The sequence below is a fragment of the Lagenorhynchus albirostris genome, chromosome 8 (assembly GCF_949774975.1).
Source record: "Lagenorhynchus albirostris chromosome 8, mLagAlb1.1, whole genome shotgun sequence".
Classification (NCBI taxonomy): domain Eukaryota; kingdom Metazoa; phylum Chordata; class Mammalia; order Artiodactyla; family Delphinidae; genus Lagenorhynchus; species Lagenorhynchus albirostris.
This window is the reverse complement of record NC_083102.1, coordinates 70,033,163-70,053,498: the sequence shown is the minus strand read 5'-3', so window position 1 is coordinate 70,053,498 and position 20,336 is coordinate 70,033,163. Positions and strand designations below refer to the sequence as shown.

The window sequence follows — 20,336 nt, the reverse complement described above, 5'->3', positions numbered from 1 at the left end:
GGAATAAGAAGAGTTCATTATTCTTGTGTCTGCTTAAGAGTATATGAAAATATAAAAAATTTTAGACCTAGAAAGAACTTTGAACTAGTAATTGGAAGACTTGAGTTTGTATCCTGCTCTACCATTTAGCCGCAGTACTGTGAGCAAGTATTAAAAATTTTTTGGATCTTGGTTTTTCTCACATGTGAAATAAGCCTAATAAAAAATACCTGCCCAGTACTGCATTCCTCACAGGGTTATTGTCATGATCAAATTCATCTATTCATTCAACTAATATTTTGTTTCTACTTTGTACCAGCCAGGTGCTGCGGATACAGCAATGAATAAAGCAAAATCCCTGCTCAGTGGAATGTAATGAAAATAGTTCTTGTGAAAATGTTTTCAAAGTTGTGAAGGAATTTAGAAGTTTAAGTTTTTATGCCGTCCAACATCCATAATTTCACAGACAAGGAAGCTAAATTCCAGAAAGATTAAGCGATTAGTCTAGGATTATCTGTTGAGTTGGGGGCAGAGCGAGAATTAGAATCAGATTGTTCCTAATAGTTAGTATTCTTTCCTCCACTCGCTACCAGATATATTATGATCTAGATTATTAATCTTAGTTTCTCCCACCTTTCTTTCGTATCATTGCAATGCTTTCCCTGTTTTTGATCTTATAACCACCTTTTCTTTAAACTTCCTGTCGTAAGTTTTTTTTTCCCCCTTCTCTAATATTCTGTGCTTTCAAGCTAAGTATTTGGGTGATTACAGGAAGAGCCAGGTTTCTTCCATACTAGACTGATATGAATTTATATCTTTGCTTGTTCATTGGTCTTAAGTTTTTGGGCAAATTAATCAGCCTCTCTTGAGCTTTAGTTTCCTTATTTGTAAAGAGCTGATAATAAGCTACTTTTGAGGCTGCTTTCAGGTTAAAAAACAATATGATGTAAAACCTGTAGCATGCAGTAAAGCTCAGTTATTGTTTGTGCCTTTTCTGTGAATGACTTTATTTTTGTCCTTCATTGGCTTTTTCTGTTACTACTAAAATGTATGTCTTCACAGAGGCTCCTTGACTATTTCCAATGTGAATATCAAGAAAATTAAGCCTGGTTATAATCACCCAAATACTTTAAAAATTCTTATTCTTGTCTGCTGTGCACTGTGAAGCATAAGTTATCACTTCTCTCCTTCAAATTACAATCTTGCATAGGGTTCTTAACCAACAGCCCATGAAGCCCTGAAGATGTATGCGAAATTGTCTGTTATTTTTCCTATTGAGTGATTCCATAGATTTTATTTTCAAAAAGGGCCTATGAACCCAGAAAAGATTTAGAACCACCAAATTCTAGTGTTCATATTTATTCATCAGCTTGGGGAAACAATTACAGAACATCAACATAAAACAAAATACTCATTTTGAGATATAACAGGAAGAAAAGGATATACTTAGAGTGTGAAGTTCTGGTTTTGAGCTTTAGCTCTATTATTTATTAAGCTCTATGGCCTTGAATGGGTAAAAACCATAAATTCTTTGAGTCTAGTGATAACCTATGTCTGCTTATCAGGTTGTTGTTAGGATTAAATGACATCGCATGTGAGAGAGTACTTTGTAATGATAACACCTCATACTAACATTAGTACCTGTTATTCTAGTAACAGTTTAGGGAAGGAAACCTTCCCATAGCACTTGAGTTCTCTGTGGAGCCTGGGCATAAATTAGGCTGGAGCTTTAGCAGATGAATCTGTGATAACCCATGTATTTTTATTCTCTCTTCAAATAAGATAGTATGATATAGGATAGAAAGCCCTGGGAGATTTGTATTATAATTCTACCTGTACCATTAAGTTATAATGTACTTAAAAGAACATTTCTTAACAACTCTGTACAGCAGTGATGCTGAACTTGTAGCACACTCTGAGTTTGTGAGGGGCAAAGGAGATGATGTGCATGAAATATTTCATAAAGTATTTGTCGACCAATAAATGACTTTTTGAGCAAGTCATTTGACTTTCTGTGCCTAAATCTCTGCATCAGTAAAATGGGGTAATTTTCTCATAGGATTGTTGTAATGATTATATGGGGGGAAAGTGCATGTAAAACATCATAGGATCTGGCACATAGCATGTGTTCAGTGAATGTTAACTTCTTTGTTGTTATTGTTGTTTTTGTTATTTGTTACATTCCTAGGATATATACACAGATTCTTTGACCTTGTCTTCTTAGCTCTATTTTTTTTTTTTTGAGGGGGAAGGGAAAGGGAGACAAAATTAAAGCACATGAAATGGAGAGAAATAAAGTGGTGATTTGTGTGGCATTTAGAGGATTTCATGTAGAGATAGAATGGACCAGAGTCACTGATCAAGACCTCATGTGGATTGAGGCCAAAACTGGACTTCAAGAATGGGTGTATTGAGATGGAGAGGGAGGGATAAAGGACATGTTAGGCAAAAGGAATAATCTGAGCACAGTTCTCAGAAGGGGGATAAGGTTAGTGTATGAGGAGGTACAAGTGAACAAGGAACCTTGTTGTTCTCAAAAGTGAAATGTGGTTACTAACTCTACACATCTGTTTCCCTGAATCCTAGGGTTAGTGGAAAGGAGATATATTCTAATGCTACTGTGTTCCTTCCTGAAGGGTTTTCCCATGGTGTAAGGACATAGGAAATGTAGGTTCTGAGATTCAGTGGTTCTGATGCTGATGGTATCACTGTTCCTGGAATAACGGGGTTTTGCTACTGAACTCAGGTCCCACTGCTCGCTGCTTGAGAGGCAAATTTTGGTTGGAAAGGAAAGGTTGTTTTATTCAGGAGGCTGGCAACCCGGGGAGAAGGTGGACTCATGTCCAGAAGCCAACTCCCCATTGCTGATCAGGGGGCAAGAGCTTTTAAAAGTGAGTTTCAGGTGTGTATAGGCAGAGGGAGGGGGCTTTGTGCAGAGCAGCATAGTAAGCTCTGATAGTCATCTTGAAATTGGTCATGAGGTGGTCTGATTAGCATCATCTCGATTGCTTTAAGTACAGTGAATCTTCAGTTCCAGGGTCAGTTTGTTCCCATTTCCTTGAGGTCAGTTCTTAGAATTGTGTAAGATGGAGCAGCTTATGTCAGGGCTACAGTCTGGTCATCAAGTAGTTAACTTTTTCCACCTGGTGGGGGTTTTAATATCTGTAAAACAGCTCAGAGGATATGGCTCAATATTATCTGTAGCCCTTGAGGAGGAACTAAAGGTCCTTGACTTTAAGGACTGAACTATTATTATTTTGTCCTGTTTGACTATTTTACTTTGTTTCTGTATTTTCTCATTTCTTTGATTAAATTTATTCTTTGCCTGAAGTTTTTCTACAGACAAGAGGCAGGTGGAAGACATGGTGGTGGTGGTGGGATCTGTCTAGGGAAGCTCCCAAGGGTCCTGCTTGATTTTAGTTTGTTTTCCTTTTTTTTTTTTTTTTTTTTTTTTGCAGTAACTGGGCCTCTCACTGTTGCGGCCTCTCCCGCTGCGGAGCACAGACTCCGGGCGCGCAGGCCCAGCGGCCATGGCCCACGGGCCCAGCCGCTCCGCGGCATGCGGGATCCTCCCGGACCGGGGCACGAACCCGCGTCCCCTGCATCGGCAGGCAGACTCCCAACCACTGCGCCACCAGGGAAGCCCTGTTTTCCATTTTTCTCACTCCCTTTTGCCATAGAAATGTAAATCGTATGTTCCTAGACTTGTCCAAAAGGCAAGTACAATAATGGACATTTGCAACAGTGAAGTTTTATACTATTGTCATTTTATATTCTTTGCCATTTGAAAACTTAGCTCAAAAGAGATGTTAATCAGAAAGATGCAAAAAGAATTAGGAACCATCTAAATATTTAAAAGGGGAGAAAAAGTTAAAGTTTTTATATCTATAGAATAGACCAGGGGTGGTTAACTGTATATTTTTATAATTCATATATTGTACAGTTCACTCACTTAAAGTCATTGGCTTTCAGTATATTCACAGAGTTGTGCAGCCTTCATCACAGTCAATTTAAGAACTTTTTTTAAAAAATAAATTTATTTAATTAATTAATTTATTTTTGACTGTGTTGGGTCTTCGTTGCTGCACACGGGCTTTATCTAGTTGTGGTGAGCCGGGGCTACTCTTCCTTGCAGTGTGCAGGCTTCTCATAGCAGTGGCTTCTCTTGCTGCAGAACATGGGCTCTAGGCGTGGCGGGCTTCAGTAGTTGGAGCACGTGGGCTCAGTAGTTGTGGCTTGTGGGCTCTAGAGCACAGGCTCAGTAGTTGCGGCTCATGGACTTAGTTGCTCCGTGCCATGTGGGATCTTCCTGGACCAGGGATCGAGCCCGTGTCCCCTGCATTGGCAGGTGGATCCTCAATCACTGCACCACCAAGGAAGCCCTAAGAACATTTTAATGACCCCGCAAGGGGACCTGATATCCGCTATCAGTCTCTCCCCATATCCCCCACAAAGCTTCTAGCTCTGGGCAGTCAATTATATACTTTTTCTCTCTATGCATTTGGACATTTTACATGAATGAAATAATACAATATGTGGTCTTTAGTGACTGGCTTCTTTCACTTAGCGTGATGTTTTCAAGGTTCATCCTTGTTGTAGCATATATTATTACTTATTGCTTCTTATTGCTGAATAATTTTCCATTGTATGGATACACCACAGTTTGTTTATCCATTCATCAGTTGGCAGACAGTAGGTTTGCGTCTATCTTTTGGATTTTATAAAGAATGCTACTATGAGCACTCATGTACATGTTTTTGTGTGGACTTAATGTTCTCATTTCTTTTAGATGTGCACCTAGGAGTAGAGTTTCTGGTCATATGGTAACTTAGTTTAACCTTTAGAGGAACTGCAAACTTTTAAAAAGTGGCTACACATTACCACCAACAATGTATGAGGGTTCCAGTTTCTTCACATCCTTTCCTGTACTTGTTATTGTCTGTCTTTTTGATTATAGCCATCCTAGTGGGTGTGAAGCGGTATTTCATGATGGTTTTGATTTGCATTTCCTTGATAGCTAACGATGTCGAACATCTTTTCATGTGAAAATTAGTCATTTGTATATAGAGAATGTCTGTCAGATCTTTTCCCTATTTTAAAATTAGGTTATTTGTCATTTTATTATTGAGTGTACTGTACTGCTGCCTGGTTTTGTAAGTACAGTTTTATTGGACAGTTATGCTCATTTGTTTGCATTTTGTCGATGGCTGCTTTTGTGCTACAGTGACAGAGTTGACTGAGATGATGTGGCCTGTAAAACCTAAAATAGTTGCTAATTGGCTCTTTTAGAGAAAGAGTTTGCTGACCCCTGGAATACATAGATTTGCATACATTAAAATATTACGTAGTATTAACGAAGTAGGAAATACATTAGAATAAAAAGCACGCAAAGTAGTGTACGCTATATGATTTTAGCTGTGTAAAAAATTGTAAGTATGTGAGCATAGCAAAGATACTAAAAGAAAAACACTAAAATATTAACAGTGATCTTTGGAATGTGGATTTAAGGCTAATTTATAGCTGATACAGAAAATCTAAAGAAGGAAATTACACTTTACAAAACGGGCATGTATTATTCTTATAGCCCAAGACAGAAACATTTGTTGCTCAGCAATAAAAATATCTAGGATGACTTTGCAACTAAATTCCTTTTCCTGTTTCTCTGTTTTTTATATTCTTGCAAACACATAAATAAAATAAACCGTTTTTCAGGTGTAGATGACATTTTTTGTATAGGTAGCCACTGAATCTTTATTTCCTTGGGAAGTTATCTTGAAACTAATGCTTAAATATAGTGTTTTGTACATGATAAGGTAGTGAATACTCAATAAATTATTGTTAATTGAGTTTCCATTTATGACTTCCTTGGTAATTTTTCTCCACAAAATTTAATATATTTCGCTGTTGGGTCTAGGAATTTTTCATTTATCAGGTAAATTTTACTGAAAACCTTATTTATTAAAATACTTAATAGCATGAATTTAATATTTCATACTTAACATTATACTTAAGAAGATTCACACTTAGCCCCAGGTTATTTTTTTTCTTTTCCTGTAGCTTGATTAAGGCTTCCAGCTCTGTGTTCTTTATACTCAACCCGTAAAATAGAGTGTGCTTCATGTGTGTTCCTCTATCTAAGTTTTTCTTTATATTTGAAGATCCAAGTTCTTTAAAAGTTATGCATCCTTGACCTCTTTGAAGCATTGGGGCACAGGATGTAGAACTGGATGGATTTCTTAGGTGGAGTTATAGTTCACTAAATACCATTTCCTTTACTATGGTTATATAAAACTGCATGCCTAAATTTTTCTCCATTTCTACCAATTTGTTTATAACGTTTATGAGTCAGAAGGTTTTGTGTTGTTAAGGTATAGCAGAGAAAACACCAAATTGAAAGTTAGGAACCCTGTTTTTGTTTTTCTGTTTTTTTTTTTTTTAAACAAAGTCTTGATCTCAATAACTATATAATCTAGAATAAGTAATTTAAGTTTTGGCTCTGTAATTACAGGGGTTTGTGGTAATTATTTCAGATCTCTTTTAGTTCTAAAAGACTGAGATTCCCTGGTATGGTTGGTACTAATCTTGATTTGTTTGTTTTCACTCATACTTCCTCTTCAAAACACTCACTCACATTCTCTATCACACCCCACATTTTGAATACCATTTGGGGAGTTATTTTTTATAGTGTGTGGGGTTGCTAATTAGATTTAATTTACTTTGGGATTAAAGTACTCCTCTAGTCTGTTGTTTTACTGATAGGAGATCTTAGAGTAGGGTGATGATAAACTTTATTTAAACCTTTTATTGTATTTCTCCATGGTCAGAAAGGATACAAGACTTAAACGTGAAAGATATTTACTAGACCAGTCTTTTCTCTGTAGTTAAAAGTCTTGTATCAGTGAAACTTTAAAAATTTTTATTTGATTATCCAAACTAGTACTATTCTGTACTGAATACTGAAAACAATAAATTTGTAGTTTTATAAGTCGACTCCTTTAAGTTTTGTGAAGTGTAAATACTCCCACCATGGTTGACTTTAAGCTGTCAGTATGAAGTCACTGAATGTGGAGTTAGGAGAGAGATGTGCACCTTTGGCTCTCCTACTCAGCATACAACAGTGCAGCCAAGGGAAGGGAGCAGACAGGTTAGCAACCATGAAGTAATGAAAGTTGTTACCTCGTGTGGTTGCTAATTTAGCTCCCATGAAAGAGTAATTCTCCATATATTTTTAAGAATTATGGTATAGAGTAATAGTAAATTTAATGTAAGTTCAGTTTCATTATTTTATACTCAATCCTTATAACTACATCCTTAAAGTAGATTTTAAAAGGGAAACAAAGGTGCTCTAGGGAGGTGGTTATGGTAACGTGAAGTATTTATAATATGAGCAAATTGAGACTGGAAGAAGGGAAAATCTTTTAATGGATTTAGGAGCAAGTTTATAATTCTCTGCTTTTAAAATATTGCTCAAATTCAATTTTAGGCTGAAGCTTTTGACGCTAACAGCGTACTCCCTCAAGGACTCTTGAAGGATGGAAACATGTAAAGGTTTATGTATTTTAAAGAGTATATCCTTTATAATAGTGAAGTCTGAGGGGGAAGTTATTGTCTGATTCGGTGACTCAAGGAAGGAATTTTTTCTTTCACAGATAGGACACCGAATTTCAGCAAAAGATGTCTGAGTCAGTGATCTAAAAATCCTCTAGTGGAATAAAACTTCTCAAAATGTCTTCAAAGATGCTTGTCAAAATCTACCCAGAAAAACTAGAAATCATTAGTATAGGAATTTTACTATACTAATGATTTTTTTAAATGTCTGAATTTTGTAATTAGAAGGTAAAAGACCTCATATAGGAGATTAATACATATTATTGTAATTTTATGCAGTTGGTTATTATATCACCTTTATTGATTAATACACATTTAAAAAGTCTTTATATATACGTGTGTGTGTATATATATACACATACATACATATACGTACATACATACTATGCAGATACAGTGTCATTCTTTTTTTATTTAATTAGTTAATTAATTAATTTATTTATTGGCTGCACCACACGGCACGTGGGATCTTTAGCTCCCCAACCAGGGATCGAACCCATGCCCCTTGCATTGGAAGTGCAGAGTCTTAACCACTGGGACCGCCAGGGAGGTCCCTACTATGTCATTCTCACTGTTTTAAAATAAGGTCTTAGTAGTCATTTCTGTGAAAAAATAATACAGCATCAGGAATGTAACATTTATTATAGGATTGTTTCTGTGGGAAAATCAGTTTTTACTTTTATCGTTTTGACATAAAGGACCTTTTCCAGGGCAGTATTCTGCCCAGTGTGTGAAGATTGCCTCTATTGCCAAATGGTCACCCACTTCTTTAGTTAGGCAGGTCTACGTGATGACTCTTGCATAGGCCATGCTCATATCCCTCTTTTGTCTGTTCCTATATCCTTCTTTACCCCATTTAAATACTAGTCATTCATCAAAATATGTTTGTAGTGTGGCCTCTTTAATTAATCCTTTTTGACTTACGACATAGCACTTAACTAACTTCTACTTATTTCTGTGTGTGGGTATCATCAAAAAAAATTGTAAGCTATTTTTAGAATGGTACCAATTCTGTAATACTGTAATAGAAATTCTCTTTAGTTAGCCAGTTATTCTCCATTCCCTTTGTAAGACATACTGACTCATGCCCTTAGCATTAAAGCTAGGCTAATAGGCTACATTCTAGTACTTCTGTCCACTTCTGTCCCTACCTTTTGACTTTTAAACTTATCAGAAGTTAGTTGTTGATTCTTGGGCACAGAAAGTCTGATATAATTGTTTTGTGGTATGAGCTGAGCATGGATGCTTTAGAGGAGGAAGACAATTGAGTGTGTTAAAAAAGGAAGTTGTATTTGTTTCTGAACCTGTGTACCCTGCTTACACTTTTTATTATAATCATATAATTTAATTTACTTCTACATAGATTAAAGAATATGAGTATGACAGGGTAGTTCCTATGAAAAAGAGGTCACTTGCTTTGGAATTTACTCAGCTAGTTGCTAAATAGATCACAGTAGGATTAGGTGTGTGAAAGACAACTATAAAATGTTGGTGAAAAGCCTTGAAAGACTCTTACTCTGCATTTGGATTTGTTCACAGATGTCGTTAGTTGTTAATGCCATTTAAAAGAAACTGGAAACCATAACTTCCTCAATGTGAGAATGGTTTATTCAAGACAAAGGCCACATTAATAACACTTAGCAAAACATTAATCAAAAGGTCTTATCTTAGTCTTACACTGAAAGATTTATATGATTTAAGTTAAAATGAAATACATTCATGATTCCTTCTTTTGATCAAATATTTCGATTTACTTACCAGTTACCACTTTTCTATGTATTGTGTTCCTGCGCGTGCGCGTGTGTGTGTGTTGGGATGGGTATGTAGTTAATCATAGGTTCTTAAAGCTGTAAGTGTCCCTAGAGAAAAACCATGGGTGGTGACGTGACTTGCTGAATTTCACAGCTAATGAAATGGTGTATCTTTTACTTGAATCAAGGACAGGTATTCAGTCCAGTTCAGTCTTAGTTGATTTTGATGTGTTTTTTGTGTTACTGATGATGAGCTGTATACTGCTTAGAATAGATGGCCCCAGTGAAGCAATTTATGTAATCTCAGTCTCAGCCCACATATTTGGGACATTCATTGCCTTTTTTTGGCATTAGCATTAAGTAGCTTTGGGGTTTAGAGACGCAAAAAGAGCTTCTCAATATATGTCCTATTTCAGAACTTTAAGGAGTAAAGAAGCAGTTGCTGTATGTGGTTCATGTGGCCATTCTCCAAGCACCTATTAACAGTGCTGTGACCCTGAAAGAGAAATCAATAAATCAGTATGTATCAAGTGCCTCCAGTGTTTAACATATTATTTAGCCATTGGGGAACACAAGTAGTGAATAAAACATAGTGGAATAAAACAGACAAAATCCCTGACTTCCTGAGATTTTTATCTCAGCAGTTGAATTATTTAACTGCAGGTTGTAAGTGCTATAAAAAGTGAAAAATGTGCTGCTATGAGAATATGTAACCAGAGATCCAGACCTTGTCTGAAGGAATAAAGCAAAGGGTGAGGGTCAACGAAGAGTGCCGTGTGGAATTGACATTTTAGGTGAACTCTAAAGTATAAGTGAGAATTGTCAAAGGAATGTGGGGGAGCGAAGGTAAATTTATGGAGAGTGGACAGGGTGAGCAAACTTGGCAGAGGGAATAGTCTGTCCAAAGGTATTGAGGTAAACACAGAACAGAAAAGGAAGGACAGTGGAACAAATGATGAGGAAGTAAGCAGGGTCCCAGCTGTGTATGATCGGAGAGTCACTAAAGGGTTTTTACGGCTCTTGTTTTGTATTATCATATTTGTATTTTTAAAAAGATCAGTCTGGCTGCTGTATGGAAAATAGAATGGAGGGTAGACTAGAGTGGACGTGGGAGATCAATTAAAAGGCCAGGAATAAGATGACGGTGTTAGAGATGAAGATAAGGCCTGCCAAATGTATCAGAGAGCTACACTTGGTAGTTTGACTTTTCCTTTTGTTCTTTAATTAAGACTTCATTGCTTATTTGCATTCCTAATTAACCATCGTAATTCTTACAAGCATTCTGTCAAGATATATAAGCTTCAGGGGCCTAATATAAATTGTATATTCTCAGGGTAGGGTTGAACATATCCCTTATTCTCTTGGTCATATAGGAAGTATGCTCTCATTTTTAAATTCAAGAAGTGAAAGCCTCTAAGTAATAATAAAATGAAAGTGTAGATAATAGGATTCATTGTGTAATAATCCAGGTGTTTTTACTAGGAGTCATGTGGGGGAATATTTTAAACAAAGTGAAAAAGAGCCTTGACTGTAGGCATGACTTAAGAATAAATAATATTAAGAGCTCTAATAGAAAACTACCTGTGGATCAATAGAAGGAAGTGTGGCTTTCAAATTTTAAGACAAATACTACTAGAAATTGTGAGTAGATATTTTCCTAATTATGTAAATGGGAAGTCATGTACTACTGTTGTTCTTATCTTCCTAACCTAGAACAGTTCCTTTGAGTTGAGATTTGCAATAAATTTGCATGTATTCAGGGTAAATGAGTCAAGCAGAGGGAAAATGATGACCTTGGATAGAGAATATAAAATACTGTGTTCCCTGTTTTCCCCACCCTCAATATATTTGTATATTGAAAGTAGAAATCTGTATTTAATACTTAAAGTAATTTTCATGTATTTGCATTACTTGTTAACTTTCAGTCATTTTAAATGTCATTACATCCTCCATAATGAATTGAGATAGGTTTTAAAATGCCTTCTAAAATTAATAAATTTTGTTTTGTTTGAAAATTTCAGTAAATTCTGTAAATAGCACTGTACCATGAAACAGAACATATGTAATTTGAAAGATTATATATTCTGCTTTCTTCTAAATTTGTTAGAATGAACCTTTTATGGATTAAATGAGCTAATGGCCTATACCAAGTAAATTTTGTTCTTATAAAATTTTCAGGTTTGGATGATTTTGTACAAATATTCATGTAAAGAGTTTTGAAAGATGCTTACACAGATTGTGCTTTTCTTTCTAAAATAAGGGCAAAAAGAGACTCTAGAGACCTCTAGGTTTAAGTTTTTATTTTAGGTTTTATGTTGAGACTGAGTATTGTTACCAAGTTTAGTGTATGCTTATATACATGGCTCTTACATTCTGAGTAATGGTAACCTCTCCTCAGATCCCAGAGCTCAGGTTACATTTATTTTTGTTAAATTGTTTGTATTCATGTACTTATAATTTACTCTTTCTTTCCATGTATATAACAAAATCATAATTGTGCATTAGAAATTATGAGTGTTAATAATTTATGTTTTTGTTTAAAAATAGCCATGTGTTATATTCCTCAATGCCATTACCACATTTAAAAGTTTTTTCTCAAAAGACAGTAATCAAGTCAACTTATTCACTAGCTTCTTTATTATACAGGTATGGTGAATTAGCATAATGAATTATGGTAACTTTTTTTTGCTCCCCCATTGTCTAGCATCTTCGTGAGTAGCCTCTTTATCTTCTGTTTATTTGGTATGTTCCTAAAGGGGTGAATTAATTTTAGTGCTAACTTAAGGAAAACAGCATTGAATAACATGTTTGTTTAAAAATATCACTTAATCCAAGGAGATGTATAATCTGGGTTTATCTGTTGTATTTGTTATCTGTTTCACTGGTTTACTAAATTAGTGATGTTTGTTGAGGTCTGTTGCTTTAGAGATAAGAGTACTAGGTAACTTAATAAACTTAGTAATCACCTTTTTCATGGGTAAGTGTGGTATTTTACATTACTCTTTAAACCATTTCCATGTGACTATAGTTATTTCAAATAGTTAAGTTTTTAAGTGTTTTATATGCAAACAGAAACCAGTCAGGCTCATACCAAAGATATTTGGTTCAAAACTTGGACCGTATAACTAAAAGAAAGAATGTGGAGAATTCAGAAAGGGTTCAGAAGGAACCAAGAAATATCTCAACTGCTCTTTTAAAAGCAAGCAAAAACATTCTGAATTCCTAATATATTGTTATGTCTGGGATGAGAAATGGCATAATATACCTGTTGTTTTTTGTCTTATTTATTTTAAGCATTTAGATAGTACTTTTAAGCTTTGGCACATAAAATACTTCAAAGAATATTGTTCGAGGGTTTAAGTAGATTTGATAAACTGGGTCTCTTGAAAGGGAATGCTAAGGTGTAATAGTGGTTAAATGAGTAAAATCTCAGTATAAATAAATTCAGTCTCTTTTGATAATCATGTCTTTCAGTAGTCATTAAATAAACTTATATTTTGATTAAAAAAGCATTTATATAATGCTTTTATGTCATGTGTTTTTTGTAAGGTCAAAAGAAATAGACTGGCAACCTTATTTTACTACACGCATTGTAGATGATTTTGGCACACACCTACGAGTATTCAGAAAGGCTCAACAAAAGATAACAGAGAAAGATGATCAAGTAAAAGGTAATATCTTTATCCCCTTTGAAAATTCGGATTGTTAAATCTGTTTTTCTTTATTATTCTGTATGTCTTGAATTGTTCCTTCTTTGTCCAGGTACAGCAGAAGATCTTGTAGATACCTTCTTTGAAGTTGAAGTTGAAATGGAGAAGGACGTTTGCCGTGACCTAGTGTGCACATCTCCCAAAGATGAAGAAGGTTTTCTTTTCAGTTTAACTTTTTTGAGAACAGTAACTGTTCACACTGGTTGGAGACAAGTTAGCAGAATCAGTGAACAAATATAAGTGTAAAATCTAAGAGTGAAATTATTCTTACAGGACAGGCAGCATAGTAAAGACACTGCTACTATTCACTTTATTGTATTTTTTAACTCTTTAAAATAGTTTCCAGATTCTTTTTTCTCTTTTAAGGTCATCTTTAAAATTTAAAGATGGCAATTAAAGAGTACCTCTTTCGTCATCTTTTAAAATACAGCAAACTGAAACATTATATAATTATAAATTTACTTTTTTTGATCTATAGTAATTTATCTTCCCCTTGAATTTATTATTTCTATTTCAAGAGTACACCTGTTACCCTGAATATTTCCTAAGGGAATGATTATAATATTTCAAATGAAATTTATAGAGTTGAATGTACTTTTCTTTTTGAGAGGTTAGACCCGATAAGCTTTAGCTGAGGATGTTGTCTTTTCCTAGTTTTACAACGACTAGGAGTCTGTGCTACTTGGCACATTTTTCTGATTAGCTGTTTATTGCATTGGCCAAAAAGTTCGTTCTGACCCAGTAATTATATTCCCGGGAAGTGTCAGCATATGAACAATTCAGAAACGCATTTCTGGTTGTGGAAATTGTTTTCTTAGATTTTAAAAAATGTGCTCAGCTTTTTTATTTCTTTGCCTTCCTTTCCGCTTTTTCCCTTTTTCCTTCTTTCCTTTTTTATATTTATTGTGCAATTCAGTTCTTAACTGCTACTTCATTAGCACTAATATGAAATAACTAAATGTAAGAAATAGATATAATAATGTACAGTCCTTTTATGTAAATCAAGCCCTCCTCAATCAGTAAAATATTGGGTTGGCCAAAATGTTCGTTCGGGTTTTTCCATAATGTTACAGAAAAACCCAAACGAACACTTTGGCCAACCCAATAGAAGCGCATACTCTTCTTGTTATTACCTGCCAAGACAATGGAAGTTCTTTCCTGAAAAAATAGTTACAAGTGTATTTTTAAATGTGCAAATAACTTTTAAGTATGCAAAGATGTGTGGTAGAAGTGTAGAATACATGGTACAACTAAAACTTTTTGGGGAAAACACTTTTGTAATTGAAGTTTCTCAACAATTCAAAATGTGGGTTAGAATTGGGCAGAATAAAAAATATGTATTCGTTTGATTAATGAATAGTTGCTATTTGGAGAATAATAAAGGGATTTTTAGTGAATACTGATTACTAAGGTAATAAGCTGGTATAATCAGGCAACTGCTTATTTCTACCTTTATTTGTGTTTTATATCAAGAGTAGGTGGAGACTTCATATTTTCTAATGTTGTTATAGCTACTTCTTTTATTTCTAGGATTCCTAAGGGATTTGTGTGAGGTCTTATTATATTTATTGCTACCTCCTGGAGATTTCCAGAACAAGATCATGCGATACTTTGTCAGGGTAAGCCTAAGCTCATACAAAATACATGGCTGTAAAGAAACTTAGAGTAGTAATTATTAAAATTTTTGTCCCAGGACCTTGTTACACTCTTAAAAATTATCGAGGACCCCAAAGAGCTTCTGTTTATGTGGGCTTTATCTATCAATATTTATTGTATTGTAAATTAAAACTAAGAAATTTTGGAACACAAATACACAGCCCACATTCCATTAATGGTATCATCACACCATCATGTTCCTTTTTGAAAATATCACTGTATGCTTGTCTCCCCCTACACCCCAGAGGTTCCTGGACAACACCTTGAAAACTGCCTGAGTTAGAGTTAGATACTTGGATTTTGGGTTATAACAAAGATATGTTTTAAATTTTCTTTAATATAGCTTCACCTATAAATTTACTTAAATTAGACTGACTAAAGTAACACTTCTGGATAGAAACTTTCAAAAAAACCTGGGTAGCTAAGATTCTGCTTCTTGTCATTGGAAAATAAGTCAGATGAGAACAGTAGTCTTGGACTCATTTATTTCCTGGGTATAAACCTTTGGAGTAAAATTCTTTGTACACATGTAAAGGAATAACATTTTGGCTTTTGCTACTGGTTGTGATTGAGAAATGCTAGCTAATGCTAACATTAGCCCTTACCCTGGCTGAATGGGTAAAATTGAAGTTTCTAATTTTTCTAAAAATGAAAGCTTATGATCTCTTTAGTCTACCATTCTGCAGAACAGATACACCAATTCCTAAGGTGTCTGTTGTTATTTAATGCTTGTTTGTTATTATTTAAGCAGTATCAATTTCCTAATAGCTCTCTAACTTGAGTTCAGTGCACTTCTCAGGTAGGGTAATGGTACTGTGAAGTGAGAAGAAAATGCTTGATTTTGATGGGAAGAGTCTGCTAGATTATATATAGTGAAGACCAATCATTTGGGCTAGTCATTATCAAGGGAGGTGAATATCTGGCATGTCTATCACTAGATTCATACTTACCACTGAAGGAAGATACTGCTAAGCAGTCATCATACTCATTCATGCTGATTATTTGGCAGCAGAGTCTTTGCCTGGTACTCCAGATAGCCACTGCTAGGCAGTATCTCAGCAGCATTTCACATGGCTGGCCATGTCTTCCTTCTTGAAACTCTGTCTTTTCTTGGGTTCCACGTCATTACTGTCTTCTCTTTTTCTCCTCCTTCGGTCTCTTTTTTAGTCACCTCTATATGCTTTAATTCCTCTTCTTAACTTTTAAATATCCAAGTTGTTCAGTTCTTAGCCCTCTTCTTGCTCATCCATTCCTATGGCTTTAAACACCAGCCAAATGCTAATAAAAATTTATGTCTATAGGCCAGATTCCCTTCTGAGCTCTAGGCCCCTCTGACCAGCTGCCCACTAAAATCACTATTTGATTGATTCACAGCCCTTTTAAACTTTAAATGCCCAAGATGGAAATCTTATTCTTGCCTCCAGATCCTGTCTACCTTTTATAAGTCTTTTCTTCATCCCAGTAATAACTATCCAGGAAATGTTTTAAATCTCAAGTCCTTTTAAAAGGCTTACAATAAGACTGTGCATGATATGGCTTTGTTTACCTCTCTGGCCTTCATGCCATGCCGTCACTATGTTCCAGCTACATTGGCTTCTCCAGAAGTGCCATTTCTCCCCACCATAGGACTGTCTCGTACTCTTTTTCATCTGCTTAGAATGATTCTCCTTCTTCTCTTGGCTAAGTTGTATTTGTCCCACATATCTCACTTCTCAGAAAGGCCTCCAATCTAAAAGCCCCCTCATAATTCCCTATTAGTGTAGGTAAGTACTGTTTTCCTTCATAACATTTACCATATTTTAAAATGACAATTTGGTTGTTGCATTTACTTGCTTGATGCCTCTTTCCCCCAGTAGAATCCTAAGTCCTATAAAGACGGGGACCATATTTTGTATTTATCATGATTATGTACTTAGTGGTTATCACAGTACCTGCCACATAGCACATACCCAATCAGAGAATTGGGTTTAATGCAAAAGGAAACCTATTTGTCCTTCTTGCTGGCTGTGGTGGACACGCTATTGCTGCTCCTTAAAGATTAAATTGACTTTTAGGAGACAGGAATGAAGATGAGTCTTGTTACATGGGGTTATAGTTTAAAATAAGTAGGACTGTTTAAAGAGCAAATATGTTTTGCCATAGATTGTTCTTTTAGACCAATATTTTATTTATTTTTGCTTGAGTCTAATTGAGTTGAGTATAATTGTTGGAGCGCTGCAATCAGTTTGTTTTTCTTTTAACTTCATAGTTCTTTATCAGTTTTCTTTTGTTGATAATTAAATCTGGGTTTTCCCAAAAGACATTTTGTTCAGATTAAATAACAGTTTAGAGAGTTCTTAGTTCTTTCCTTTATATGATGGATCCTTTGTATGGATTGTACAGATCACAGTATTTGACTGAGATAATTGCTGTTTAATTGCTACTCCTTTCTTCCATTACCGTGTTTTATTGGTTTAGAGATTCATGGCCTCAATGACTCTATCTTTTGAGCCTTCATATTTGGCAGCTGGTGCTTGTCTTAAAGTATATGAAAATTATCTGGAAATTGCTACATATTTTGGAATATTTAGAGCTCTCACTAGAACCTGTAGAGGAATTGTTGAGTCATATGATTACATCTTGACTAACCAAACCCTTTCATGAGGCAGATTAGGAGATCAGCGTAGTTTTCTGAGATATATTGACTGTTTGCATTAACTAATAAGAAGCACTAGATTTATTCAGAAATTTTGTCCACATGTTTTTTTCTCTCACTTTGAAAAGAAACTTTCAAAAAATACTTGTTTGTGAATTTTCTCCTTACAAAGTACATTTTAAAATGTGAGCTTCTGTGGTCAGATACATAATTTGAAGGAAGGGATTCTATAAATAAATATAATTTTTAAGAAGTTAGAGTTAAAGCTAACCTTGAAAGAATAAGCAGTTTCTTCTACTTTGAGACTGTATGGTGTCTCAAAAGAGATTTCAGAAAGTTACTGGAGCCTCCATTAGTGCCTTTTGGAAATACGAATTCATCGTGGGGGAAACGTTGTCAAAAGACTTGTACAACTTACAAAAGTAGAATTTAAATAACGTATTTCTTTAAAGGAAAATAAAGTGAAGGCTACCTTCTATGAACTTACACCAGAAAATGGCACAGATAAATTAGAGATCTGGAAAGGAATAAGTAAATAAATTGGTCCTTTACTTAGAAAAGTGAAACATCCTGTTAAACTTGTAGCTATTTAGCCTCTCCAGTATTCATAAGAAATGATATTTCATAAATTTAGATTTCACAGGCATAAAGGACTGAAGAGTAATAACAGGTAAAAATATTGTCTTAGTAGAATCAGCATTAAATTCTTAGTTTCTTCATTTCCATCATTTAATATTTGTCAAATTCCAGCCATGTTTAAGACAATGACCTTGAGAAGAGGCTAAATATTTTTGAAGATAGATAAATCAATAGATTAACTAATCTCACTCATATACAAAAAGTTCCTGAAGAGCTGTAGTGTATGAGAGAAGTAGAAGACACAAAATTACATAGAGAATGGTATGTGATAAATGGCTTAAATACAGGGCATTAGTGTATTTTAAACATATAAGTGAAAAAGTGTTCAGCTGGAATGATCAGGGCTTATTTAATTGGAAAATTAATTCTGGATTCAGTCCTTGAAGGAGAGGCAGAATCTTAATAGGTAGGAGCATAAACAGCTGCAAAGAATGGGAAGGTATATTCTAAAGAATGTTGAGTAATTGTTTTAACCTATGTTATTTTATTTTTATTATCTTCTATTAGGTAAATTTCAAACTCAGACAGGTATAGAGAATAATACAATAGACATTTATGTACCAACAACCCAGATTTAACCACTGTTAATATTTTGCTGTAGTTGCTCTGTCCCTCCCTTGAAGGCAATCACTATTCTAAGATTGGTATCTTTTCCTTTTCTTGTTTTATACTTTTAATGTAGATGTAGGAATCCATAAACACTTTTAGTGCCATGTTTGCCTTTTAAAAATGAGTATAAATGCTAACATATTAGAAGTATCCTTTTGCCTTTTTTCACTCAACTCTACTTATCATTGTGGCCATGTATCCAAGTTGATATAGGTGGCTTCATCTCATTTAAATGAGGTGTACTAGCTCACCTTTTTGTAAAATCATGTCATTTATCAAGTTTTACTTTTATATGTACCTTACCTTTCTTAAGTAACAGCATTGTGTTAGGAAATTTACTTTGTGCTATTGATTTGAGAAGTATATTAGATTAAGTTTGTTTTTGTGTTTTAAAATTTTTGTCCAGGAAATCCTTGCACGAGGAATTCTTCTTCCATTAATAAATCAACTCAGTGATCCTGATTATATTAATCAATATATCATATGGATGGTATGTACTTTGTAAAATTACAACTCTTGTTTTTAAAACAGTTTTTTAAAATGTACAAATATGATTTGGAGGTCAGGATGATTAAGCAATAATTTATTCAAGAAATTAAGTAAAAATACATCTAAAGATAATCTTTATATTTTCAGTATTTCTATTTGCTTATGTGTTGAATGTACCAGCCAAATTCTCTGTAAGAAAGTTTGTTGATAAGGTAATCTTCCTTACAATTTTGGTGCTGTTTCTACTTATTTAAATTTAAAAAAGGATATTTTATTGTCTGTGTGTATATAGATGATGAGTATTTTAAAAAACTATTTGATTTTAAATACAGCTGTGTTCTGAACTACTTAAATAGTATGTACTTTACATTTTATTCTAAATTTGTTTCTGTAAGTTGCTTAGTATGTCTATAAGATAACTCAGTTTTCTTATTCGTCAGATATATCAAAGGGTTAGTGGTTATTAAGTTTACTAGCTCTGATTTTTTTTTTCTGGTTATATGTGCTTTCAATAAATTCATGGCTGAGGAAGAGTGTAAATGGGCTATTACTGGGAATATGTTGATAGGTACTTCTAGGTCTTTGATTCATTTTTTTTGAATCTGAAATTTCTTCCCCACAGTGTCTTCTGTTAACTCAGTCTAGCTTTCCTAGGAAGGAACTACTTGATTGTTCTTTGTTTAACCATATCCATTATCAGACTTGCCATTTTTTATTGTTGTTCCTGTTGCAGTATTTGTCTCTCCCATCAGATGGTGGGTTACCTGCAGGCAGAAATTATCTTACTATCTTTGTGTTCCTAGAGCCTTTCATGGAGGTCACAGAACTTGATTTTTTGTTTCCTTTGTCAGCTTCTTCAGAGTACTGCTAGGCTCTAAGAGCTTTAAAAATATGCATATCCGCTTAATTAAAATTTTAAACAATACATGTCCTTTGCCTAGGAATTCTACTCCTGAAATTTATTCTAAAGTGCTAATAAGCAAGTTTGCAACAATCCGATTTAAGGTCATTAATGACAGTGTTGCTAGTAATACTAAAAAATTGAAAGCAATTTAATTGTCCCACATAGAGGGATAATTTAGGCATATTGATACAATAAAATACTATGCCGCCATTATTATGGTAGTGTATCTTTATGAATATGAAAAGATATGTATATTTTTATGTGAAAAGCATAATTTAAAATGATGTATGTATAGATATCTAATCTTTTAAAAAATAAATATATAAGTAATTATATATTTATGAATGACTGTGATT

The 20,336-nt window shown here is 34.4% G+C and overlaps 1 protein-coding gene across 2 annotated transcripts in view; it reads left to right on the top strand.

Moving 5' to 3' along the window:
• SNX13 (sorting nexin 13) overlaps positions 1–20,336 on the top strand; it is a 138,397-nt gene that overhangs the window by 50,873 nt on the left and 67,188 nt on the right. The window contains exons 2-6 of one of the 2 annotated variants that reach the window (XM_060157122.1): positions 8,303–8,364; positions 12,888–13,009; positions 13,101–13,202; positions 14,579–14,667; positions 18,994–19,077. In XM_060157122.1, the coding sequence (XP_060013105.1) occupies positions 8,303–8,364; positions 12,888–13,009; positions 13,101–13,202; positions 14,579–14,667; positions 18,994–19,077 (459 nt within the window). The remainder of the gene's footprint in view (positions 1–8,302; positions 8,365–12,887; positions 13,010–13,100; positions 13,203–14,578; positions 14,668–18,993; positions 19,078–20,336) is intronic. The other variant, XM_060157121.1, reaches the window with a different exon arrangement.